General features: G+C 41.9%; 3 protein-coding genes and 3 non-coding genes across 7 annotated transcripts; all 6 read left to right on the plus strand.

Moving 5' to 3' along the window:
• The first annotated feature begins 32 nt into the window (after positions 1–32).
• On the plus strand, positions 33–12,783 carry hectd3 (HECT domain containing 3). Of its 2 annotated transcripts, none has more exons than XM_086088445.1 (19): positions 33–194; positions 487–919; positions 3,452–3,705; positions 3,966–4,101; positions 4,335–4,456; positions 4,587–4,700; positions 4,818–4,900; positions 6,404–6,569; positions 6,653–6,734; positions 6,851–7,033; positions 7,214–7,435; positions 7,841–7,954; positions 8,053–8,142; positions 11,594–11,800; positions 11,880–12,009; positions 12,117–12,191; positions 12,267–12,354; positions 12,432–12,500; positions 12,584–12,783. In XM_086088445.1, exons 2-19 carry the CDS (start codon positions 569–571, stop codon positions 12,666–12,668), a joined length of 2,571 nt encoding a protein of 856 aa, XP_085944571.1. In that variant the 5' UTR covers positions 33–194; positions 487–568; the 3' UTR covers positions 12,669–12,783. The 2 variants fall into 2 exon arrangements, with proteins under 2 accessions (XP_085944571.1, XP_085944581.1); XM_086088455.1 differs by having other exon boundaries at positions 12,267–12,342.
• Positions 12,784–14,083: 1,300 nt separating this feature from the next.
• On the plus strand, positions 14,084–17,238 carry rps8a (ribosomal protein S8a). The gene is made up of 6 exons (XM_086091087.1): positions 14,084–14,161; positions 14,872–14,978; positions 15,193–15,292; positions 15,475–15,650; positions 15,844–15,973; positions 16,942–17,238. Exons 1-6 carry the CDS (start codon positions 14,158–14,160, stop codon positions 17,049–17,051), a joined length of 627 nt encoding a protein of 208 aa, XP_085947213.1. The 5' UTR covers positions 14,084–14,157; the 3' UTR covers positions 17,052–17,238.
• Positions 15,014–15,121, plus strand: LOC147180230 (small nucleolar RNA SNORD46). Its single transcript, XR_015093559.1, has one exon. It is a non-coding gene; the product is annotated as a small nucleolar RNA SNORD46 (small nucleolar RNA).
• Positions 15,330–15,398, plus strand: LOC147180231 (small nucleolar RNA SNORD38). Its single transcript, XR_015093557.1, has one exon. It is a non-coding gene; the product is annotated as a small nucleolar RNA SNORD38 (small nucleolar RNA).
• On the plus strand, positions 15,690–15,756 carry LOC147180232 (small nucleolar RNA SNORD38). Its single transcript, XR_015093556.1, has one exon. It is a non-coding gene; the product is annotated as a small nucleolar RNA SNORD38 (small nucleolar RNA).
• A 2,119-nt stretch (positions 17,239–19,357) lies between the features above and the next one.
• acadm (acyl-CoA dehydrogenase medium chain) lies at positions 19,358–27,488 on the plus strand. The gene is made up of 12 exons (XM_086087550.1): positions 19,358–19,497; positions 19,771–19,879; positions 21,038–21,135; positions 21,217–21,286; positions 21,364–21,464; positions 21,546–21,626; positions 23,290–23,420; positions 23,494–23,602; positions 24,732–24,872; positions 24,940–25,035; positions 25,118–25,366; positions 26,903–27,488. Exons 1-12 carry the CDS (start codon positions 19,483–19,485, stop codon positions 26,972–26,974), a joined length of 1,272 nt encoding a protein of 423 aa, XP_085943676.1. The 5' UTR covers positions 19,358–19,482; the 3' UTR covers positions 26,975–27,488.
• The last annotated feature ends 10 nt before the right edge of the window (positions 27,489–27,498 follow it).

The raw sequence follows: 27,498 nt of genomic DNA on the forward strand, positions 1-27,498 counted from the left end.
CTTTAAAAAAAAAACAGTCTGCTTAGATCTTTTGAGACAAAAAGAACAACTAAGTAACAAAAAGTCACAACACAACTGCAAATTTAAGTACGGAATACCAAGCGGGTCAAATATCTCGAAAGCACTTCCGTAGCGGACAGTCACGGCTCACTCGCCAGTCAATCAACAAACTACAGCTTTGGCGGTCATAAAAGGTACGCAGAAGAATTCTGGGTTTTTGTTAAACGTCGTTTCTATCCACGAAATGTTCGCTTGTTTATACCCTTGGCAGACTCGTGGGCTGCTCAACTTACAAAACATTGCTAGCTTACTTTGTTAGCTTCCTCCACAGGGATTGTTGTATTTATTGCCACGTTAGTAGGAACCTCGCTCACCGATTCACCTTTGGACTCTCTACGCGGGAGCTTGAAAGCAACGCCCCCGTGCATGGCTGCTGCTTTTGTGTTGTTGGAAGCTCAGAATTTTCCTTTTTGTTTCGTTTGACAGGTGGGCTCAACGGCGCAAACAGGGAAGACCGCGGGGGGGTCATGTCATCTGACTGCCACTTGCATTCATCTCCACCATCGCCATGTCTCTGGGGGACAGTCCTCACCTGCTGCTCGGTCGGATTCGCTTTCTGAACCGCTGTATTGAGTGTTTCCGGAAGAGCGAGCCGCTCCCCGAGAGCCTGTGTTATGTGCCCAGTGAGGTGTGCTATAAAATCTGCAAGGATTCGTCCTCCATCTCCTGCGCCGCTGCCTCCGGAGCTTCCACGGGAGGCTGCGGCAAGACTGTGGTTTCCGTCTTTGACGGCCCGCACCAGAGTCCGGTTAACAAGAAACTATGCAAGTTCACCATTGAGCTCAAGAAAGGGACGTGTCTCCGGACCACAGGGGAGGAGTACTGTAACAGCCAAGGTCTGTGGGTCAAAGTAAACAAGGTAAGAAGCAGTGTGTCGGACCCGGCACCTCCTAATACAATTGCCTTCCTTTTTCACCATGATGCCAAATTCTCAAGTGATCTGATGTGCAATTGCACCACTGGTACACTTTTTTTTTTTTAAAGCATTTGACCTAGGCAGAGTCATTGAAAATACGTTAAATAAATAAAGTAAATGGCACAGACATGCACTTGATGCTGACATAGATACTAGATAGTCTTACAAGTAGTGAAATACAAGCATTACCAGTAGTACACTAGAAGGCTAGCCATACATTTTGCTAAGTTACTCAAACTCTCAAAGACAACCCAAACAAACATTTTACACATACCTGTGTCCCACAAACTCAATAAAGGAAGTGTCCATTTTAGATGAGGCTACTCTGCCGACAGGCAATCTTGTCTGTCCAGTGGCAGTTTGTGCCCGCACAGGACGGCATTTCTGCTGCGGCCCCACCCAAAAAAATATACATGAATTGATTTTCTCTTGGTATCATAAAATGTTAATAACACTGGGGAACAATTTTGTAAAAATAATAATAATAATTATATATATATATATATATGTGTGTGTGTGTGTGTATGTTGACTTCAATTTTTATGCTAATTCAAACTACACTAGGCATGCTGATTCCAAAATTGCACAGTCACTTCTTTTTTCTTTTTTTCTTCACATCAGGCTTTTTCTCCACAGCTAACCCTCCAGATGAGCACAATTCCACGGATTAGCTGTATGATCGGATGTACATACGATTGATGGCTGACTTTTTGGAGCATCAAATGCGATAGTCCTAAAGTTGAGCACTGTTACACTTGGGTGTGGCGTGTCTGTCTTTGTTATCGTTATTCGAGTCATTTCCTGTTTTAGTTTGAAGTCTGACTCATCTCGTTTCAGGACGGTTGCCCTTCCTTGTGTGTTGTCGTCTGTTAAATAGTCTGCGTCTTGTGCCGATGTGTTCATTTCTCGGTTATTTTAACCCCTAACCGCCGTTTAAATTCTTAACCCGCCCTTAACTAGGGATGGCAGAAATGGAACATTGAAACGATCAAATCATTTGAAACTATTAATTCACAAAATGAGTCGATCTTTTGGAATGTTCGAAACATCTCCCCACAGCGCCATCTGGTGGCCATTTGTAACATATTACAATCAAACAGTCGAGCAGTGTTGCCAGCTCCCCAGGAAGGAAATTAACGATTTGCTCTCTGTCATCACTTAATTTTCACAACTGGCAATCGGCCTATACTGTGATTGTAATAGAGAGACAAAAACGGAATAACCCCCACCCCGCCAAAATAAGTATAGAAGTACAAATGAGCTTTTTGTTGCTGATACTTGGTTTGTTTTTCATTTTGCCTCTCAACATGACTTAAATGCTCTGATGAATCACATTTAATCAAAAACCTGTAGGCTACATTTGTTATGATTTTTTTGCGACTGGGCATCTTAAGTTTTGACAGAAAGTATTGACTCGATGCCACGGACTTCCGTGAAACACACAGCAATAATGTTTCCGTTACTGTTTGCCGCGTCCCAATACTGGCTTTCCACCGCCGTCATGCAATAAATCATATTAATGACAACTAATGTGGACAAATACTGCACGCACAGCATCGCGCCGCGCAACAAACGCGCCTACAGTAATTTCACCCGCCCGATTTGTTTCGATTTGCCATCACTACCGTTAACTAACCGACCGTTAAGTATGCGTCGTTCAAAACATGGTTAGTCACGCTGTTAGTTAACGGCACCGTCAAAGTTAACCGTGCCGTTTACGGCATTGGTTAGCACACATATATACCACAATTCCTCTTTTCGTTTACTTCCGGGTTGGCGAAAGAAATTGATACTATCCAAACAAACGTTTTTTGTCAATATTGCGACATGCACCTTTAATTGTAATTACCTCACGATAATGTTAAATTATTGGATAGCGATGCGCATTTTAGTTAGTGGCTGACTGGTCAAATTCAGATAAAAGCATATTTTACATATGATCTTTGCGATATGCATATTGCATGGGCTAATATCGCGATATCAATATTTTTTCGATATATTGTGCAGCCCTATTAGAAAGAGCTGTAAACGGAAATGTTTACCTTAACTGCTTGCACGCAATTATTAATTCTTATTAATTATTAATATTTTTATAGTAGCCATATACTTTGCGGAAACATAATAGTGTTAAATAAATATTGCATTCATGCTTGTTTCTTTCATACTTCATTGTATGATCAGTAGCATATTTAAATAAATACAAAACCTTTATTTTTTATTAAACAAGCACATACTGTATCTGTTAAGTACAGTATTTTATACTTTTGTAAGAAAATGGGGATCTCCAGCTGTCAGACCTAACAACAAAAATTCACCAGTGTACTTTGCATTTGCACAGTAACATTGCCCCCTAGTGGAGAGACATAAGGTGCTCTCAAGGATTTTGCTACAAAATGATGACGCAGCGGTTATGAGCTCAATGAAGTGTCTTTAACCTTTCACCTTATTAAATGCAAAATCCACTTGTGTGTCCAGGAGCAGCTGGAGGAACATCGTCCTGAGCAGGAGCTGGAGGAGGGTTGGATCCTGGTATGCAAGTACACCGAGGGTGGCGACAAGCTGGTGCCGGTGGAGTCGCCCGAGACGGTGAGCAGACAGCAGCAGCTCCTGGGCTATGACCACAAGGCGTGCAACAGGTGGGAGCAGGTGGTGGACGTGGAGAACGCCATGTTCCTCGGATCCAAACCCATGGTAGCGGAGCCGGATGCCGCCGCCGTTGAGAAGCTGAGGTGAGTATGAGCTAATGAAGGTTTAGCTAGTTTTATGCTTTTAAAAGAGGATTTTAAAAAAAAATGATTATCATTACTATTGTTTATTACTCTTCTCTATTCCATTTATTTACTCCTTTATTTTTTTCTATCACTCCTATTAAGACAAACGCAATGCATACAAACACAGGAAGTAGAAACCTACCAAAATAAAAGAGTAACAATACAAACAGATGCACTCAAACATGCCTCCAGTCAAATCAAACATTGCCAATTTCCAGATACGTACCCCCGACGTGGACGTATGAATGCGACGAGGACCTGGTGCACTACTTCTACGACCACGTCGGCAAAGAGGACGAGAACCTTGGCAGCCTGAAGCAGAGCGTGACCAGCATTGACGTCTCCTCATGTTCGGTGAGTTTGGACACGGTCAATAATGCTTTATCCGAAAGCAGCGAACATTTGCAAGTTGTTGTAGACCTTTTTTGTGCATTTGCACGTATAACCTGCGAGAACTCAAATGATAAATGTTTACAGCGGCCATTCAGCTTTCTGTTGGGCTAGCCACCATATTGTTGCAGTTACGAGGCGGTCGGGGTTCAACCGAGCCGAAGTCTCACAAATGATGCCGATCACGTCCCTGTTAGGAGGATCCCAGCAGCGGCGTCAACAGCTTGACCGACGGCGACACCAAAACGTACTGGGAGAGCGACGGAATGCAGGGACAGCACTGGATACGCCTCCACATGAAGAGGGGGACTGTGGTCAAGTGAGAAGCCAACGCCGCCAACGCCGCCAACGCCGCCAACGCCGCCAACGCCGCCAACGCCGCCAACGGAAACCGGTGCCGCCCTCTTGGCGTCATCCAAATGCAAATGTTTTTTCCCGTTGTGTCGCAGTAAGCTGATTTTGACGGTGGACTCCACAGACGACAACTACATGCCGAAGAGGGTGACGGTGTACGGCGGCGAGGGCGACACCCTGAAGAAGCTGAGCGATGTCACTATTGACGAGTGAGCTTCTTAAAAATGCAGCACTTCAACCCGCAGACTCTGAATCGCTCCGATGAAACGTAGCTTTTTGAAAAGCAATGTTAACTTTGAACAACCTCTGCCTGTCTTGATCTCCAGCAATCTGATTGGGGAGATATGCGTGCTGGAAGACATGTCATCTCACCTGCCAGTCATCGAGGTTCGAATGGAGGAATGTCGGGGTGAGTTTGGATTTTCAAATGCGGCTGGCGCGACGTATGAGTTGGAATAAGAGGGCAGTTGTTTACCCCGTTAAGGTCTGAAGCGCCTGCCAAAACATGCCTCTGAAATCTATGGTTGACATTAAAATCACCCCCGAAAACTTTCCTGAAAATTCAACTATATTGTCGATGCCTATTAAATAATTGATATCTCAGCTCCTGAAGCAAATAGAAGCATAATTCCCAAAAACATTTTAGATCTTACACATGTGGCGTTCACACAAACCTAAGTTTATTATTATAAACCTTTAATATATATATATTTTTTTAAATCAACAATCTGACATGTTACGAGGCCCACGTCACCCTCTCGTGCATATTCTGATGAATTTAATTGGCTAAGAGACCAAGAATTGTTCAAAACAAAACAAAAGGACGTATCCGCTCTCCCGGCTTTAAAGGCCTTAATGGGTTAAACAAAAACACGGTAATTTTAGAAAACAGTAGTTATCACGAGGGTTACGTTCCAGAACGCACAGCACAGATGAAAATCGCTGAAGTCGCCTTTATATATTTATTTGATCATTGATATGGATATCGAAAGCTTTTTGACCCTCCCCATATTCGAAAGCCCGAATATCACTAAGCGGCGAAGTCTTGTTTGTGTTTGCGAATGTTCTTGCGGTATTTGTGAGTTCACAAACTCCGGAGAACATCTTGTACGGCTCTCGCTGATACGTTTGCAGCCGACCTTTTTTTAGGTCGGACCAATCAGCCGTGGTTAAGGGCGGGACGGAACCAAGTCGCGTCGATGACAAACAAACAGATGACTGGTCGCTGCAATTCATTCTGTTCTCGCAGAATTACTCACCGTTTCCTTGTTGAATTTGAACAGCGAGAGGCGCTTTGTGAATTTTTGATCTGGTAAAGATGTTCACGCTTTCCCCTCACGAGACGACATTTTCGTCCGTTGCCGCGATTGGTCAAAACAAACGTGCAAAAGATATGCCACATCGTCCAATCGGCTCGAAGTATTGTACAGCAAGTCCCTCCTTTCCCGAACGAATCTGCCGAGGGAAGTCCCAGATTGATCATGTGAAGAACTCCCTTGAGGGAATCACAATTATCAATGCAGCTTGCGAATGTAGCAAATGTTGTTTTTTTTTAGTCGGGGCTTATTCAAGGTTGCAAACAGTCACAAAGACGTTTGCCAGACTTTCATAAATAATTGTATTGATCACCCCAAAAAAAATTCTTGTTGCCAAAAGAAATTTTGAACATGTTCAAAATGTTAGAGCTTCTAAACATGCATGCAAAATAATTTAATTTGTCCTAATACAAGACTTGGTAACTATGACAGGAAATTGCAGGCAAATGCATTTTTTTTTAAATAATGTTGGAAAATTTTGTTGAAAATGGATTTTGTTGAAAATGATGAGCAAGTTTGCAGTAATTCTTGATACTCAAGGTGTGTCCACCCGCTTCTTCTGGTTTGCATAATCACGTGTCGCTTGGTTTGGGAAGACGAGGGTATAGACGTGCGCATCCGGGGCTTGAAGATCAAGTCGTCGTGCGAGCGAGACCTGGGACTGAACGCTGACGTCTTCCAGTCCTCCTACCTGGTGCGCTACCCCCGTCTGCAGGGCACAGCGGCTGACGTCCTTTACCGCCGAGCGCGGATCATCCAGAGGTCGGAAACGTTTCTGGTCAAGCGAGCCGAATGAAAAAATTCTCAGAACTGTTCGAATGATCTCTTCGTGTATCTTCTCACAGGTTCATTTCTTTGCTGGACGGCGTTCTCCCGCACTTCGTGCCTGCCTGGGACTACAGCCTGGGCACCTTCAACCACATCAAAGTGAGATTATTGTTGCTGAACTTGTTAATTAAAACCTACCGATAGGATCTCCTTTTAGCACTTTCTGATGCGGTCTAAGGTTATTTTGACTTTGCTTGTCTTTGTCACAATTTCAGAGCATAAAGCAGTTCTTGCTCCAGTCCAAACGCCGCTCTGCGCTGGTCACGCAGTGCCTGAAGGACTCCGAGACCAGCAAGCCCAACTTCCTGCCGTGCCTCTACATCAACAGGCGGCTCGCCATGGAGCATAGGGACAACCCCTCGCTGGACGCCGGCTGCAAGAACGCCGTCTTCAGCCAGGTCAGCTCTGCTTGGTTTTTACGATGGCAAAATGACTCACAAGTACTGATTTTCTCAAGTAAAAAAAAAAATATATATATATATACACACACACACACACATTGTATATATATATATATATATTTTAGTTTAGTTTAGTTTGTGTAAATCCAAATCGCTCAAGTACTCGCAACCCCGCAGGTGTACGAAGGCCTGAAGCCGTCCGATAAAATGGAGAAGACTTTGGACTACAGGTGGCCTGCTCGTTACGACCAGTGGTGGGAATGCAAATTCATCGCGGAGGGCATCATCGACCAGGGCGGCGGCTTCCGGGACAGCTTGGCCGACATGTCCGAGGAGCTGTGTCCCAGCTCGGCCGAATGTCCAATGCCGCTGCCCTTTTTCACGCGAACTTCCAACCAGGTAGCGACGAACCTCTAGCGTTCTCTTTATTAAGTTTTACAGGCAAGACTTGAAGTACTATTTTAGTAGTATTGACTGTCCTGCATGTGCCGGGACAATGAAAAGTGTGACTGCTGTCAAACCCACGGGAGCGGGAACAAAACAGGAAGTAGAGACCTACCAAAATAAGACAAGTCCTCGTTGAAACAGATGGACTTAAAAGTAAAAGTCGACATCCTTTCTTCACAAAAAAGTACAATAGATCACCGGCTCTGGTCGAGAGTCCTACAAGAGGGGCTGGGCACAAAAACAGGAAACAGGAAACAGGAACCTATTCAAATAAAAGCGCTGACAGGACAAAGCACTCTTGTGACACGCCGAGATCACACATTATGATTTCTTTTCTCTCTTTCTGTTTCTCTTCAGGGTGCCTTGGAGGCCAGAGACTACTACGTCCCCAACCCATCCTGTAAAGAATTCCACAAGTACGAGTGGATCGGGCAGCTCATGGGTGCCGCGCTGAGAGGGAAAGATTTCCTCGTGAGTGATTCCGGTCTTCTTGATTCTTTTGTCTCGTTTGCAGTCATACTTGATTTTTGTTGTATTCCTTGTTTTTTGTTTTTTTTCTCATGTAACAGGTTCTGGCTCTGCCCGGTCTGGTGTGGAAGCAGCTGACTGGGGAGGCAGTCAGCTGGAGCAAAGACTTCCACGCTGTTGACTCTGTGCTGGTGAGGATATTTGGGGGCTATTTTTTTTTTCATATGTTATAATTCAAGCCACCTAATATGTGAAGCCGATATTCATTTGCAGTAAAATATTGGCGTCAAAATTGTTTAAAATACAAATGCCAATCTTGACTTTGTTGTAATATTTTAAAGGATGAATGCTTATCTAACAATTTTTCAGACTTTTCAAAATGTAGAAGTTTTTTTTTTTTTATATTAGACAATATACTTCATTTTAAATTTCTAAACGACTTCCGGACGGCTTTGAAGAAATTCTGGTCCTCCATCCGGCGTCTCAGGGGAGAAAAGCAGTGCGCCATTAAAACTGTGTATAGCGGAGACGGGGCGCTGCTGACCTCGACTCCAGACGTCGTGAATCAGTGTGGAGAATACCCGGCACGGTGGCTGACTGGTTAGCACGTCCGCCTCCCAGTGCAAAGGTTGTGAGATCAAGTCCGGGCTTCGGCCTTCCTGGGTGGAGTTTGCATGTTCTCCCCGTGCCTGCGTGGGTTTTCTCCGGGTGCTCCGGTTTCCTCCCACATTCCAAAAACATGCATGGCAGGTTCATTGGACACTCCAAATTGTCCGTAGGTGCGATTGTGAGTATGGTTGTTCGTCTCTGTGTGCCCTGCGATTGGCTGGCAACCAGTTCAGGGTGTAACCCCGCCTACAGCCCGAAGCCAGCTGGGATAGGCTCCAGCAACCCCGCGACCCTTGTGAGGACAAGCGGTACAGAAAATGGATGGATGGATGGATGGATGTGGAGAATACTTTGAAGACCTCCACAATTTCACCGGCGCGCCTTCCTTTGAGGAAGCAGAGTCTGGGGACTCTGAGGTGGGCTCTCCTATCTCTGGGGACGAAGTCACTGAAGTCGTTGGAAACCGATGAGATCCACCCGGAGTTCCGAAAGGCTCTCGATGTTGTGGGGCTGTTGTGGTTGACACGCCTCTACAACATCGCGTGGACATCGGGGACAGTGCCTCTGGATTGGCAGACCGGGGGAGGGTGCTGTAGAGCTCCTCAGCCTCCCTGGTAAAGTCTATTCAGGGGTGCTGGAGAGGAGGGTCCGTCGGGAAGTCGATTCTTGGATTTAGGAGGAGCAGTGTGGTTTTCGTCCCGGCCGTGGAACTGTGCACCGGTTCTATACCCTCGGTAGGGTCCTCGAGGGTGCATGGGAGTTCGCCCAACCAGTCTACATGTGTTTTGGGGATTTGGAGAAGGCGTTCGACCGGGTCCCTCGGGGAGTCCTGTGGGGGGTGCTTCAGGAGTACGGGGTACCGAGCCCGCTGATACGGGCTGTTCGGTCCCTGTACGACCGGTCAGAGTTTGGTCCGCATTGCCGGCAGTTAAGTTGGATTTGTTCCCAGTGAGGGTTGGACTCCGCCATGGTTGCCCTTCGGTCACCGATTCTGTTCATAACTTTTATGGACAGAATTTCTAGGCGCAGCCGAAGTGTTGAGGGGGTCCGGTTTGGTGGCCTCAGCATCGCATCTCTGCTTTTTGCAGATGATGTGGTGCCGTTGGCTTCTTCAAGCCGTGATCTCCAACTCTCACTGGAGCGCTTCGCAGCCGAGTGTGAAGCGGTTGGGATGAAGATCAGCACCTCCAAATCCGAGATCCTGGTCCTCAGTCGGATAAGGGTGGAGTTCCCTCTCCGGGTCAAGAGTGAGGGCAGGAGATCGACGGGCCGATCAGTACAGAGTCTGCAGTGATGCGGACTCTGTATCGGTCCGGTGTGGTGGAGAAGGACCTGAGCCGAAAGTCGAAGCTCTCGATTTACCGGTCGATCTACGTTCCTGCCCTCACCTTCGGTCACGAGCTGCGGGTGGTGACCGAAAGAACAAGATCCCGGATACGAGCGGCCGAAATGAGTTTCCTCCGCAGGGTGTCCGGGCTCTCCCTTAGAGAGAGGGTGAGAAGCTCGGTCATCCGGGAGGGACTCGGAGTCGAGCCGCTGCTCCTCCGCAATGAGAGGAGCCAGTTGAGGTGCAGGAGCTGGTTGAAGTGGCTGGGGAGAGGGAAGTCTGGGTTTCCCTCCTAAAGCTGCTGCCCCTGCGACCCGACGCCGGATAAGCGGTGGATGGATGGATGGATACATTTTAAAAAAAAATGTTCAAGGAGCCAAGGTTATCAGTATGTCTCAAAAAGTTAAATGGAAACTTAAAAGGAACCCCAACTGTCATGACAAGTTTGCTTTATATTATTAATTTGATTGTTAATAACATAAATATGAGATTCATTTTTCAAAAATCATTTCAAGTTTAATACATTTTGTAGAAACTTTATTTGGACATACGCTGCCGTTGTTATTTACGTCGCTATTTAAAATGGCGGCTGGCTCTCTGCCGAGCAATGTAAAACTCCTATAAGGAAAGCAAGGTAAGCCTCCGTTGCGTTCCTAAAGAAGCAACATGCTATCGGGAGAGTCGCCCTGCCCCACGCCATGCTCTCGCCATTCACAAGACACGTTCAGGAATTTTGATCGGCCCTTTACGAACACTTTTCCTGATTACCAGTGTGGTAGTTTAGCTAAAAAAAACACCACAGCTTTATATTGTCAGTTCATCTCATGCCCTCCATACACTGACCGCGGCTTGTGGAAGTTTGGATGAAAGTTTGTTCCCCAAAAAATTTAACAAAATTAAAGTTGATATTATCTTTTAAAATAATGTATGGCCTAATTGGTGTACTTAAACGTTTTCATTTGAATTTCATTTATGAAGCACTCTTTTCTTGGTGTATTCAATTGATTAGTCATGCACTAAAATTTTGTAATGTCCTGGAATTCAAATTCTTTATTTGGGGACCTTTATCATATATCAGATTTAAATAGATTAATTAATAAGAAATCCTGTAATTACTTAAATATTTTTTTTAATTGCCTGATATATATATTTATATATATATATATATTATATATTATATATATATATATATATATATATATTATATATATATATTATATATATATATATATATATATTATATATATTATATATAATATATTATATATATATATATTATATATATATATATATTATATATATATATAATATATTTTATATATATATATTTTATATATATATATATTTTATATATATTATATGTATTATTTATATATATTTATATTATATATTATATATATTATTTATATATATATTTATATTATATATATATATATATTATTTATATATTATATATATATATTATTTATTTATTATATATATATATATTATATTATATATATATAATATATATAATGATCTGCCTGGTATTCCCTACAGTCGAGTAAATAATCCCCTTTTTCAAGTTTGAAAATTAAGATAATGTCAAACCATTTATATGTACTGTATGCATGTTTTGTAGTTCTTCGATCATTAAATCCCGTTTTTATCCAGATCTAGTCCAGATTGCGCTTAAAGGTCACTCATCATGTCGGCGACATTGTCAGGTCAACCTCCTGGACGCCATGGACAACATGAACCGCGAGACCTTCGAGTTCCGTTTCGGCGAGGAGCTGGTGTACACCACGCTGCTCAGCGATGGCCAGATGGCGGAGCTGGTCCCAGCCGGCGGCAACGTGGCCGTTCGCTACGAGGACCGCCGCGAGTTCATCCGCCTGGTGCAGAAGGCCCGGCTGGAGGAAAGCAAGCAGCAGGTCCGTTTCCGCGCTTTTTTCCCCCCGACTCGCTGGCTTTTGCGCTTTATGCGTCATCCGTCTGTTGACGGCATTGCAGATCGCGGCGTTACAAGCGGGGCTGCTCAAAGTTGTCCCGCAAGCGGTTCTGGATCTGCTGACCTGGCAGGAAGTGGAGAAGAAGGTTTGCGGAGACCCGGAGATCAGCGTGGAAGCCCTCAAACGACTCAGTGAGTTGACTGCACATATAAGAAAACCTTTTTTATCGTGAAAGATGCCATTTTCCCACCTTTCCCCCCATATTGCTCATGCAATATATTTCTAATTTGTTTGCCAGCTGGCTACGAGGACCTGGAACAAAATGACGTTCGTGTGCAGTATTTGTGGGAGGCGCTCACCAACTTCACCAACGGTGAGTCAACTCGCTCTCTTCAACCTCAACGCATGAATCCAAAATGAAACTTTTTTTCCCCCCAAATCTTTTCAGAGGACCGTAGCAGATTTCTGAGGTTTGTGACGGGTCGAAGTCGTCTTCCCGCCCCTATATACGTCTTTTCTGACAAGCAAGTATTTTGGCAAGTATAATGCTAATTTTGCGTGACATTTATATCTTACGTTTTATTCTTTAAACTGCTTTTACTTCCTGCTGTAGCTCTGAGAGCGACGCGCTTCCGCAGTCTTCCACCTGCTCCAGTACTTTGTATTTACCCAACTACCCGAGGTCGGCGGAAAGCCTTCTAAAACGTGTATTTTATATTTGCAAGAGCTCACTCAGTGCCGCATGTGTGGGTTTTGTCACCGCAGCGCCAAAGTTTGCGAGGAGAAGCTGCGCTACGCCGCCTACAACTGCGTGGCCATCGACACGGATGTGAGCCCTTGGGAAGAGTGAGACCCCTTGATGAATTTCGCTGCACATACATCACTTTTGAAAAGGAAGAACTGCCAAGTCATCACAGCTGTAAATAATAGAGAAAAGGAAAATAATAAAGACATCTATAATGAAACTTGTGATTATTGTTATACTATTTTAACTGCGACTTATTGATGGATGGCTGTGTAATACGCATGTGAATGACTCATGACCAGTCTCCCAAAATTCAAGGTCACCTGAACTGTAATGAGGAAGAACAGTACAGTAACATAAAAATGTAAAAAAATAAATCTTCTTGGAGGCCACAGTGGACAAACGTGCTTCCAGTCCGGCCGTCAAGAGTCCAGAGTAAAGTCTTGATTTTTTTAATTATTCAACTTCACTTGTTTCAGGTACCTCTGTTAAGTTACATCATTATTTAAATATTTGCTTAATACTCTTATTCAACGTGACATAATACAAAAAAAAGAAAAGTTTTATACTTGTTTGAAATAAGACTATTTAAAGTGCCTTTCAAAAATGTAAGTACACTGAACAATAAGCAACAGTAGTTAAAATTCTACTGAATCATAAAATGTTTTTTTTCGTAAGTATACAGTACAGGCCAAAAGTTTGGACAGACCTTCTCATTCAATACATTGTTTTATTTTCATGACTATGTACATTGTAGATTCTCACTGTAGGCATCACAACTATGACGACAACGAGCATAGGCGGAGATATGTACTTAACCAAAAAAAGGTGAAATTAATAAAATAAATACATGAATAAATAGCCACCTTTTTCTTTTTATATTCCTTTTTTTTGTTGCAAATTCTTGGCATTCTCTCGATGAGCTTCAAAAGGTAGTCAACTGAAAGGGTTTTCCAACAGTCTTTAAGGAGTTCCCAGAGGTAGGAATGGCAAGGGTATGCAATAAAATAATCAGAGCAAAGGATGGCTATATATAATAATAATATAAAACGTTTTGTTATTTCAAAATTTTTTGTTAAGTACAAAACTCGACATTAGTTTATACATAGTTTTGATGCCTTCAGTGACTGAGATTCTACAAAGTAACCAGTCATGAGAATAAAGCAAATGCTATGAATAAGAAACTGTGTCCAAACTTTTGGCCTGTACTGTACGTAAAATGTCAAGTAAATAAACAGTGTAGTCACTTCTTTTGTTTTCATGTACCACCATTTGGTAACTGAATATATTGGCTACGGCCCATAGTATCACAGTTCTAAACATATTTTATATTTTATATTATATTTTTCTTAATTGATAGTTAAAAGCAAACAGTTATTCTGATCAAAGCAATCCTGTTACATTCAGAATGTAGAAAATATGTGTGTGTGTGTATATATATATATAACATATATGTATATATATAAAACGAAACATTCAGTGACTGAAAAACAAACGACAAACCTCGTTGTTCGATGTGAAATCTCGCGAGACAACTTGGCTTCAAACCTTCCCATGATCCTTTGCTGTTCCTCTTTCTAGCCGGCGCCTGAGAATGGGTACGTGTTTTCATGCTCGGGTTGCAAGGCGAATCCTTATGCATCTGTCGTGTTATCACAGGAATTTTGAACTTGCTTACAAATATATTAAGGCTAAACATAAATGGAGTCGATACATGTTGAACTTCAGTATACGCGGGCCGGTTCTAATGTTTTAAGGAAGTCATTTTTCGTGGACGTGTGAAGTGCTCCAAGATGGCTCCTCGCTAGCCGCGTCTCCAGCTTTTGATGCCGAATTACGGCAAAGCACGCGTGGTTGTGGTTTTTTGGAAGAGGTTAAGGTATTTTATCTTAGTTTGTTCATGACGCTCAATATTTCTTTGTCATGTAGAAGCTGGTAGGTAAATCTAGGTAGTAAACTTAACCAGGCTAACTGGACAGTCGATGTTAGCATTGGTGACTAGCCAGGTAGCTTCGTAAAGCTACAACGTGCTGGTTAAAATGTCTTAAATGAATTAAGCAATAATCGTCGATTTTGTGTCCGCTGTTTGCTGCTGATATAAATACTGCTTCTTCCCTTTTTTTGTTTAAAAAGTACTGTAGTTGTATGACTATGCTTGAGTGACATGATGAAGCTTTTAATGCGAATCCAAATACACAATGTGGACAACCTACCTTGGAGAACTGATTTCTCAAGCATAGTCTGATTATAGTTTCGCGTGGACGTGCCTTTATGTCTGCCACTCCTTAAAAATGTCACCTTTTCGCAGGTATCTCAAGGGACAACTGGCACAAACGCCGTAAAACTGGCGGCAAACGCAAGCCCTACCACAAGAAGAGGAAGTATGAGCTCGGACGACCTCCCGCGAACACAAAGGTGAATTTCCAATGTTGTGGTTTCTTCCTAAATGCCGCGTGAGTGATGAAAACGTGACCTTAGGTAGGTCTTATTTGCACTGTCTTGGTGCAAAGTTTGGGACCTACCAGTGCTAGGCCTTGTCATAGTTACACTGACACGCCATTTAAGAAGTAAGGAAAAATGTGAGTGTAAGTTGTTGGCAGTAACTTACAAAAAAAAATGTTTTTGTCAGATCGGCGCTCGCCGTATCCACACCGTGAGGGTCCGTGGTGGAAACAAGAAGTATCGCGCCCTGAGATTGGACGTTGGCAACTTCTCATGGGGCTCCGAGTGTAAGTCTCCAATTTAAGGCGGTGAAGCTTCCTGAGATGTTCAGTGAAGATAACTGTCCAGTTCTGCTACTGAATGCAAGTGCTGATATTTTAGACTCTGAGAACACAACACGTCTGTCGTAACAACTGTCAGCCATGAAATCAGGAAGGGGCATGAAAACAAATCGTTTCATCTTACACAGGCTGCACACGCAAGACCAGGATCATCGACGTGGTCTACAACGCCTCCAACAACGAGCTGGTCCGAACCAAGACCCTGGTGAAGAACTGCATCGTGCTGGTTGACAGCCTCCCCTACAGGCAGTGGTATGAGGGCCACTACGCCACTCCCCTCGGACGCAAGAAGGGAGCCAAGCTGGTTAGTGGCCACATTTATGTGACGGCCAAATAAGTCGCTTTTCTGTGAAGATAATTGTCCAGTTCTGCTACTGAATGAAAGTGATGCTAATGAAGACTCTGAGAAAGGCCGGCGATCTCAAAAAATGTCGCTCTTGAGGGCTGTCATACTGTGATGCTTTAGCGCTAGAATGTCGCCAACCTTTGTTTTGTAGACTCCTGAGGAGGAAGAGGTCTTGAATAAGAAGAGGCCCAAGAAGATCCAGAAGAAATTCGACGAGCGTAAAAAGATGGCCAAGATCAGCTCGCTCTTGGAGGAACAGTTCTTGCAGGGAAAACTGCTTGGTGAGTCATTCAGGGCTTTTGTTTTATATCCATATTTATATCTGTTCTGCATGTACAATTAAGTACCCCCCCCCCTCCCCATTTTTTTCATACTCTTGTTAACAAATGTTAAACTAATATAAATATGGCTGCATATTTTAGTCATTGATACAGTAATTTCATAATTCATTAAAAATAATAATAAAAGGCTGTACTTTAAAAATGAGTGTGATAATGTGTTGAGGTTATTTTCCTGCCACTAGATGGCATTATTGTTTGTAAAACGTTGGTGACCGCTCAGTGCATTTTTCTTTTCATATTAAGAGCAAATCTTTAACATGAACTAACTTGTGGAATTCTGCACATTTTTATAATTGTAAAATACAACTTGGTCTCCACAAATATATGGATTGTTATTAAATGTATTACTGCTAAAGTTTGACCTGAATGTGTCTGCTGCGTTAGGACTGGAATTCCCCCAGTACAGGTTTTCCAAGTAAGGAGCGGCCATTAATCGCGCAGCAATTTTTTTTGGGAACTTTAAATGCAATCAAAATTAACGCACTCATTTTGGCATCTACACATTTATATCCAGGTTAGCAAAAGTGGGTAGGTGTTCTAAAATGTAACGCCGCTAACAGCTGCTAAATATAATTTTGCAGCATATTACATTGTGTTGTATTTGACAAGTGTCGTTTCAAACGGTGATGTAAGAAAGGCTTCACGTTAAAACTACCACTCAGTCCCAGTTCGGGGGGGAAAGTATCTGCCATGTGGTGTACTGACATGTAATAGATTGCTTACATGGAATTGAGTAGTGATTTTAATAAGAAATTTGCACAAATGGTATGTCACTGATTGGTGGATTTAACACAGTTGAGTAAAAAAAAAAAGAAGCCCTTCCCACTACGAGGCAACGTCGTGCTGTTTTTGATTGTCAAAATGAAATGATGTACTTGAGTGGCCTGAAGTCAATGTCCATTTTGCAGCTTGCATCGCCTCCAGACCGGGCCAGTGTGGCCGAGCAGACGGATACGTCCTTGAGGGCAAAGAACTTGAGTTCTACCTGAGGAAGATCAAGGCCAAGAAAGGCAAATAAATGTTTCATATGCCAATGATAATTAAAAAAAAAAAAAGTCTAAAATGTCCTGTTTTTCTCTCTCTGAATAACAACACCTGTCCTTCATACAATAATTGTTCTTGTTAGGCGCCATCTTATGGAAGATTTTATAGTGGTGAATGTATTGTTAGGATTTAATGTCCATAAAATCAAATATGCCAACATATTGCTAAATACATATTTGTCCCAACATCATGATAAAAGGATTGCTTTTTATATACACAATTTGCTGCCCAAAGCACTTAAGAATTGAAGCCTCCCATTGACACACATACCAGTGGTCGGCTGCTGCCAGGTCCACTGGGAGCAAATCTGGGTTCAGTGACTTGCTCAAGGACACCGACATGGTCACCAGGGATGAGGATCAAACCCACAACCTCACAAATGGGAGATGGCCGCTCTACCAGTGAGACATGCCTCCACACACGCCTAAAATTTGTTGCTTTCTCTCTTTGACCATTTATATGCCGATAATATGTGCGATGGAAATATTCCATCGTCGGTAATTCTTGTTCCTGCCTTTGCTTCGTAATACAGTATTTACCAGAGGTGTGGACTTGAGTCATGTGACTTGGACGAGAGTTGTGAATTTGAGGACTTTAGACTCGACAAAAACGACTTGCGACACGACTTGGACTTTAACAAAGACTTGTGACTTCACTTGGACTTGAGCCTTTTAGGTGCAAACTTCAAAATAAAGCTGACCAAAATACATTGACACCAAGGCAAACAGCCTTGGTGGATTTTACTTTGAAGTCTGCCTGCATGGTGGCGTGAACGCCAGCTTGACTACTTCCCCTTTACATTTTGTCTTGCATTATCGACCTTTTTATTAAATTTACATATTTTGTACCACCATTATTATAATTATCATAATGCCGCTCCTAAAGTATATTAAATAGCTAATTTAGGACGCGAAGAAACCGCGAGTTAATTACGCAGTTACTGTATGATGCGGTACAAGTCTCCGGCTTTCGTGGCTAGTAGCTAGCTGTTAGCGTTAGCATCAGGTGCCTGCCAAGCAACAGTAGTTTGACAGCTGTTGATTGGCTCGCTTGCTTTTCTTATTTTCAATATTGTGAATCTATGCTACTTTGTAATCCACTCCCCCTGTTTAAACGAAGGGAATGTATCTTAAATTGCACTTAAATTTATTTTTCATGATTAAAAATAAGTATAAATGTTGCCTTCATTTATAATTATTTTTTAAAAAACTAAACTAAAAACATTCAAAATGTCCAATACGGCCATTTGGATTTTAGTAACACAACTTCAAGTGCATTACAAGTGCAATATAACGTAAGGCAGGATATCTTGTTATTGATATTTTATACATGGACCATGTATAAAATAATTATGTATCTTGCTTTATATTGCACTTAAAGTTGTGTTCCTAAATCCTAACTGCCATATTAGACATTTTGAGTTTTTTGCATGTATTTATTTAATGGGTGAAATCATTTTATAAAATAAAGACAAAGTTCTATTGATCTGATTTCATTTTATTTGCTATCCATTGCAGCACTAGTTGTTTGGGTGGTCAACAAAAAATGAATTGCAGTATGTCCAAGATGAGATCACTGACGGAGAGGCAACAACTTCAAACTTCGTTCAACATCTGAAGTTGCACAAAGAACGGCAAGTAAGCTAATGTCAGTTTATTGGCTAATTGTCGTTGCTAGCTGCATATGGAAACTCTCTGGTAACACATCGCAAACGCGGCACTACTCTTTCACTCCCTGAGACCCGAAATTATATAATCTACGATGCTGTTAAAATGACTTGAAAGGACGTGAAACTCGTGAAAAGTGTAGGACTTGTGAATCGCTTGAGACTTGTCAGTCTTGACTTGGGATTTGAGGGCAAATACTTGTGACTTGCAAAACAACCTCTGACGTCAGGTAAAAAATGCTCTTGCTGAGCTGTCGGCAAAAGGGCGTGCCCCATTCTGCGCGTGCGCAGTGGGGACTTAAATCTACTCGTTTTTGACAGGTACAAATCACGACTTTTACAGATACAAATTCGTACTTTTTTCTACAGTTATTTTTATTTTTTTTAATACAACTAAAACATTTTTTTACAGGTACTTAATTAATAATTTACTTTTGCACCATATTTACCTCCATATACTGACGTTCGGTTTATAATGTTTATCCTATCATTTACCACTAAATGTGCAACAAACTCCCACCCTCCAACAAACCTCCCGGTTAGTGTTGGCTGCGGGTGAAGTATGACAAAAAGGCATTTGAAGGGTGTAAAGGATTAGGTAACGCTCGAGTACTAGGTAAAAGTTCACTGTCCACTGTGCGTCACATGACTGAGCGCCTCGCCGTGATTGGACGAGCAGGCTGGCATATTCGAGTGGGGTCAAGCTGTCTGTTGTGGTGTCGTCTGAGTTGTAGCAACGATGCTCTTGAATAAGGTGAGTGTTCATCCTTTTTAAAATGTTAAACTACTCGTATAGAGAGCACAAGACAATATAGTGCGCCAAGCTAGCTTGTGCTTGTCAGGAATGTCCCATGACGCGTCAATTTACAGACATGCTAGCTAACGGAGTACGTCAGTGGCTAATGTTAGCTTGTTTTTAACGGCATTCATCAATGTTCAAGCGCGTCCTACGTGCATTCATATCTCCAATTGTTGTATTGCCCTTAACGGCTACTATGGGACTGAACTGTGCCACTCCTCCTTCTAGGTACTTCGAGCCGGGGTGCGCTGCGGTGCCATTCGGCTTCAGAGCTCCGGCGCCACCGCCGCCAAAATCTCCGGCGAGAACACGGCAGCCGCCACCGGCTTCTCGTTTGGTGGGTCGTCGCAACATTTTCACTTTTGTCGACTTTGTTACTGGATGACATGCGCGGTTCGTTTATTCAGAAACGCACTTGTTCAATGACAACCAGGAAAACTCGACTCCAACATTGAGCAGCCAATCAGAAGCCTGAAGAAAATGTTTTCAACTGGACGGGAAAAAAGGAATTGTCCGGTTAAAAATAATAATCTATATAATACAATACACCTCAATACAAATAGTGGAAATATGCAAGTAACGGTCCCCTAAAATGTTGAAGCATCTTAATAATTTAAACAAAGACATTTCTCGCCATGAATTGTGCAGTGGTTTAGAAAATCTAAAGATTACAACACACGCTTGAGATCTACAAAGTAGACAAACTGTCTTCCTAAGAGAAACTAAAATATGTATACAAATATTTATCCACTTTATTTGAACAGCCGATTCACTAATCACACATTTGAACTACAGCACTGCATGACATTTATTAGTTAATAAGCATGAGATGGTTTCACAAGTCGTCTGATCAATCGGCCAGATCTCGTTTATCATTTGAATCCGCAGCATAAGACCTTTTATAGGATTACCCCACTTGAATTGAAAGTTATTTGGCTCGCCAACTCAAATTTCTTTCGCAAACATTAGCACAACGTGCTATAATTAGCCAAAGCGTCTGTCAACATTGACAAAGACAGAAACAAACTAAGTTTGTTTTGACAGGCAAAAGTAAGTGACATAAAGTAGTCTGAAAATGCAAAATGGAGCCGGTTGACAAAAGTGGATCAAAAGTAACCCAATTATGGATCAAAAAAAAATGGACCGATCTACTTTATGGGTCAATTTGACCCAACTTTCTGTGTGGTTTTATATATATTTTATCATAAATCGTGGAATGACTCTTGCATAATCAAATTGCTTGGTTGGAACTAACTGCTGTGTAATTATTCATATTTAACATTTTTAGCAGAATCTCGAGTTCTCTGTGGGGCCCCAATGTTATGTACATGGAAATGTTTTTTGCTTACAAGAAATACTTGATCTGCATCAGAAATGTGAGAAAGTTGCACAGTAGACAATATTCTCTATTCTGTCCATTGGTCGAAGAAGTTGCTCACTTGAGGCAGCGCCGGTTTTACGCGCTCACAATCCCGTCGCTGTCTCGGTCCCGCAGAGTTCACGGACCAACAGCGAGAGTTCCAACAGCTGGCTCGCAAGTTTGCGCGGGAGGAAATTGTCCCGCACGCGCCGCAGTACGACAGAAGCGGGGAGGTGAGTCTCTTTCTGGAGGGTGCGGCTCGCCAGGTGAATTATAGCCCCCGCAAATGGACTTTTTGTGTTTCGGGTTCGCAGTACCCAGTACCTATCATCAAGAAAGCGTGGGAGCTGGGTCTGATGAATGGTCACATCGGGGAGGAGTACGGTGCGTTTGCATGCTGCGTTCGAATCCTCCTTTATGTTTGAATGTATTGATTGTTGTTTTCTCTTTTTTTTTTTAAGGCGGGATGGGCTTGTCCATCTTCGACAACTGCCTCATCACGGAAGAGCTGGCCTACGGCTGCACGGGAATCCAAACTGCCATCGAGGCAAATTCTCTTGGCGTGAGAACTCGCCGTCGTGCCGTATTCAAATGTGTCGTTCGGAACGCAAAGCGGCTTGTTGAGCCTCTCCGTGTCTTGCAGCAAATGCCTGTCATCATTGCTGGAAATGAGGCACAGAAGAAGAAATATCTGGGCCGGATGACGGAGGAGCCGCTCATGTGTGTACGTACATTTTGATTTCGTTCACCGAGAATGCAGTTTGTTTGTTTCCACTTTTGCATTTACTGCGTTGTCATGCGCTTTTTCGTTTGCCTTAACACGCAGGCAACGTTTTACACAAGGTTATTTTAGAAAGAAAGAAAAAAGCACAACTAAAAATCAAAAGAACAAACAGTTTTGTGAACAAAATAAAATTAAAGCGAAAATCCTTTTTAAAAAACTGAAACTACATTTCATGTTTACAAAACTAACTATAATTATATAATTTACAGATATAAAATGTTAACTAGTGAAGTCATGGGATTAATTATGAAAAATTCCCAAATTTTCATAGTCTTTTTTTCTTTTTTTGTATTAATTTTTTTTTTTTTAAGAAAAACTTATTAAAAAATAAAGGGCGTCGGGCGATAATTTTCTTTAATCATAATTAATAGCATGACTTCACTAGTTAACTCACGATTAATCACAATTTTTATATCTGTTCTAAATGTACAATAATAATATGCTTCATTTTAGTCTTTAGTAATTCATTTAATGCATGAGCATTTGGGGCTGATTTTAAATGTCTTCATTTCAATGTTAACTGGAATAAAGCCGTTTGAAAGTGTGTCTCACAGAAGTGATGTCATCCAGCAGCAGCCAATAAAAAAGCACTTTTCACATGACGTCCCTCCTTGGCGACAATTTTGCCGGCTTGACTTTTGGCTCCAACGGCTCGGCTCGCCGCTTTTTCGTTTAACTCGGCCCAAATGCAACACTATGTAAGAAATGTGTTACTTTTTTCATTTTACCTTGGTGTTTATTAACTCATTCGCTGCCATTGACGGCTATAGACGTCAAAAATTCATTGTAACTATTTTATTAGTTTAACATTTTTCCCACTTTTGTTAACAAGAGTATGAAAACCTAGAATTTTTATTATTATTGTACATTTAGAACAGATATAAAATTTTTGATTAATCGTGAGTTAACTAGTGAAGTCATGCTATTAATTATGATTAAAGAAAATTATCGCCCGACGCCCTTAATTTTTTAATAAGTTTTTCTAAAAAAAAAAAATTTAATACAAAAAAAGAAGAAAAGATTATGAAAAATTAATTTCAATAAAATAATTAAAATAATTTTTCATAATTAATCCCATGACTTCACTAGTTAACATTTTATATCTGTATCTGTAAATAATATATCTTATACCTATAAATGTACAATAAAAACGTTTTTCCAGGTTTTCATACTCTTGTTGACGTTTATAGCCGTCAATGGCAGTGAATGAGTTAAATATTGCGTACAATTAATACACATGATGGGGGGGGGGGGGTAATACTGAAACTAACTCAAATGAAGCATTTTTTAATAACTAAAAAAAAACCTAATAAAATTTGACAAAACTGAAAACAAAACTCAAAATGAAATTCAAAGTAATTAAAATGAAAATTCTAAACTATAATAACCCTGGTTTTACATATATTAATGATCATAACTGCTATAAAGCTGTAAAATAAAAAATTAAGATTAACCACTGGAATGGAATAAATATTGTCCGTCCGTTTTTCCACTTGTGGTCCTTCTGTAGCACCAAAAACATTTGCAGTTCATATGATTATTAGTTATTTTTTTGAGACGATCGCATCTTGACCTCCAAAATGTTGACTGTACAATTTTGTAGGCGTACTGCGTCACAGAGCCGGGGGCGGGCTCGGACGTGGCGAGCATCAAAACGCGGGCGGTGAAGACCGGCGACGAGTACGCGGTCAGCGGCCAGAAGATGTGGATCACCAACGGCGGGAAAGCCAACTGGTGCGTACCGTGCGCTCCCACCACGGCGCCGTGGTCCGTCTTCTCCGCGCCGAATGTCCCGTTGTGTTCTCAGGTACTTCCTGCTGGCCCGCACCGACCCGGATCCCAAGTGTCCCACCAACAAGGCTTTCACCGGCTTCGTTTTGGACGCCGACACGCCCGGAATTCAAATCGGACGGAAGGTAAGGTCTGCGTTTTTCCGACTCGTGGTTACTTTAGTGCTGTCACGATCGACTATTTTTATAATAGATCAATCTATAGATTAATCGTTTTATCGGAGTTATTTTAATTTTGCATGATAAAAGCTTTTTTTCTCTGATGACTCTTTATTAACCAGTCATTGGTGTTTATTTTGTACTTCATATTCGTATAGTGAAAGAAATATATAAATAAATTTAAAAAGTGGATCGATGATGTACTATAGTACCGGTTCGCTCTTGGTTTTCCAAAGTAAAAACAGATGTTAGCAAAAAAAAAAAATGTTTTTATTAAACGCAGACGCTAATCGGCTTCTTTTTAATGAAGGACTACAGAAATCAGTGAACAATGACTGTTGATTTGCTGAAATCTGAGGATTTGGACCATTTGAAATGAAAAATGGTTACAAACGATGACTCGTGTATTAAAATAGCTGTAGATGAATTTGATAATCGATGAATTTTGACAGCTCTAAGTAATTTATTCAACTGCTAATGTGGAGCGTGCAAAAAAGATCATTGCTACTTTGGCTGCTACGTCAGGTCAGACGTAAGCCAAGTTGAAAAGAAACTTCTTTTTTTCGTTCGCTGGTCTCAACTCATTCACTCGCAGCCATTTTCACTGAAGCAACCCCCTTCGCACCCGCTTGTTTTACTAGATTTTGACAGATTTGGCAAGGCCCACAGAATATTGCGTTCTATTGCTGTAAAAACATGGAAGCTACCAAAAGAAAGATTAGAGTCTCTTTTCATCAGGAAAAAAATATATTTGTATCTGTTTCTGTTTTGCAGCAATTAGAATATAGCTAATTTTCATCATTATTCACAAATCTGTTTAAAACAGTGGGGAAAGAGCTTTTTGCAACATGGCCCTGGTTGATCTCTTGTACTCTGCTGCCACCTGCTGGCCGGTTTTGTAATAACTACCATTGCTTTATGCGACCTCTTCAGGCCAGAGGCTGCATCAAAGCTTTCTGTGTGCTGTGGCAAAGAAAAACAACAACAACAACGTATAAATGCGTTTTTGGAAGCAGATGAGTTCATAAAATGTGCCTTGCTTGGAAGGTGCGAAACGCTGCATTAGCGGGTTCTTTCTTTCTTCTCGTAACCGCAGGAAATCAACATGGGCCAGAGGTGCTCCGACACACGAGGCATCACTTTTGAAGACGTGAGGATTCCCAAGGAGAACGTCCTGCTCGGCGAGGGCGCCGGCTTCAAGATCGCCATGGGCGCCTTCGACAAGACCCGGCCGCCCGTGAGTCACGTGACACCCGAGTCGCGCCGTTTGGACGTGACGCGCCGCTGACGAGATGTGCCCGCAGGTGGCAGCAGGAGCCACCGGGTTGGCCCAGAGGGCCCTCGACGAAGCCACCGCTTACGCCCTGGAGAGGAAAACCTTTGGCAAAGCCATTGCCGAGGTTCGTTGTCCCAAAAGGAAGGCCAACGCATGCTTCGTTGCGCAATGAGCAGCCTCGTTGACGCGGCCATCTTGTCCGGCAGCACCAGGCCGTCTCCTTCCTGCTGGCCGAGATGGCCATGAAGGTGGAGCTGGCGCGCATGGCTTACCAGCGCGCCGCCTGGGAGGTGGACTGCGGCCGGCGCAACACGTACTACGCCTCCATCGCCAAGGCCTTCGCCGGCGACATCGCCAACCAGGTGGCCTCGGACGCCGTGCAGGTGTTCGGCGGCAACGGCTTCAACAGCGAGTACCCGGTGGAGAAGCTGATGCGCGACGCCAAAATCTACCAGGTGGGGGCGCCAATTGCAAAGGATTTGTTCGTGTGTTCAATTCCTTTTTTTCCCGTCTTCTTTTTCTGACTATTATTTTGTACTTTAAAACTCTTTCACTGCCACACGTTCTCCCAAAAACAATCCCAACTGATTTCGAGCATTTGAACTCCTCTTTCAAAGCAAACGGAATATTGTGTGCTGTCACGACGTAAAAAAAAGGTGCACACCCTAATGAAAGGTCACGTTCCATTCTTTCATTAGAAAAAAAGTAAGTTTCTATCTTATTCCGTTCTTTAGTAATCACTAGGGGTGGGAATCTTTGAATGTCTCACGATTCGATTGAGATTTTTGGGTGTGCGATTCGATTCAGAATCAATTTTCGATTTAAGAACGATTTTTGATTCAAAATGATTTGATTGACAATAATTTTTGCTTCAATCTGTAGATGTGCAAGGAATTGTAACGATCTACTCCAGTCTGACTTGCTAATGCTAATTAGCGCGCTACTCGCGGCACTTTTATCACTCAAAAGAACGACTCCACGCTGAAAAAAAAAACTTTTATTGGAATAATTTGATCGTAACTTTTTCCTTTTACTCTCTAATGTGGCTACAACTTAACAGTGCATTAGACCGCGTGGAACCACACTGCCCCTCAGTGGCCAAACCGGGTACAACATGAACAGGACTCCAAATAAAGGCACACACAGACAAAGGCAAGACAGTGTAAAATAATTTAAATAAAATCGATTTTGGGACATTTAAAATCGATTCTGAATCGTACTAAATGAGAATCGCGATTATGAGAATCGATTTTTTTGGGCACACCCGTAGTAATCACGATTTGAAAATAGGTAATTTGAGTGACATTGAGCGAAAATTGAAAAGATAAAGAGAAAATAAGCTTTTTGTAAAGATAATTTCTGCACAACAGTGACTTTGACACAAATATTTTTTGGTTAGTGACGCTCTGTGAATTCGATTTAACGTGACAAAGGCTTTGATCATTTGCGTCATCCTTGAAAACGTTCCATTTCATCATATTCATGATGTTTCATTGTAAAGTCCATATTGTCCATATTACCGGGAGACTATTGAAAAGAGATACAATGCTGCCATCTGCTGGCCATTGTAAGTGGGTGTTTTGGGATTTTACAAGCCCAATGACAAGCCACTGACGTTGCCCTGCCCATTGAGCGGGAAAAAAAACATAGTAAACGTCAATTCACATTTTTGGCGGCATTCATTTGGATTTTACTATATGTCATTAAACGTTTTTTGGCGGTAAAAAAGTTAAACAGATCTGTACTTTCTAATCCTTTTGTCAAAATATGCTTGTTATTTTTTCACATGGAGAAAAACCTTGAGAGGTTGAAATCTTGCTTTTCTTCTCTTGAGCTCTTCCCAAAATATTAGCTTATTTTGCTACCGTGTCTAATGAATTGAGTTAACAAATGTACTATTTATTAATTTTTTTGTACTTTTTTTTTTTTTAGGATAGAACAGAGTCCTTCGGCCACCTGATATTTTGTAACTGCTGCTTTCTCTTTTGCAGATCTACGAAGGCACCGCTCAGATCCAGAGGCTTATTATTGCCCGCGAACACCTGGCAAAAGCCAAGAAATAAGTTTTTTTTTTTGTGGGTTTTTTTAAGTTTTTTTTTTTTTATATACATATTGCTGGTGCCAGGCAAAAACCTTATACCTCTGAAATTGTCTCCAAAAACTGTTCAAACATTAACATTGCATCATCAAAGAGAGCAAGCAAGATTGGTCAATCATTTGTGAAAATGACACCCACGGGTGGACTGAACAAAAGTACAGCTTTTTGAAAAATATGAAATTTGCCTAATTGTGACATGAGGTTTTGTCCCAACACCAGCGATTTGTAAAAGAAATACACTATCAAAATAACTCATTTTCTTTTCATTTAACTCGACTTGATATCACCTGACTGCCTTGCTAAATGGTTTTCAAATGGGGGAGGGATCATCCTGTTGTGACCTTACAATTGGCCGAGTTAAAAGATCAAAGTCCTTTGTACAAATGCCATCCTGAGGAAATCATATAATCGTTTTGCTATAAAGTGTCTCTGTTGCTGTCTGTAACTTGTGCCAATAAAGCTTTCCTTATGAAAACAAACCTGTTGATC

Source organism: Leptonotus elevatus, chromosome 1 (assembly GCF_054856555.1).
Source record: "Leptonotus elevatus isolate MCC_2025b chromosome 1, RoL_Lele_1.0, whole genome shotgun sequence".
Classification (NCBI taxonomy): Eukaryota; Metazoa; Chordata; class Actinopteri; order Syngnathiformes; family Syngnathidae; genus Leptonotus; species Leptonotus elevatus.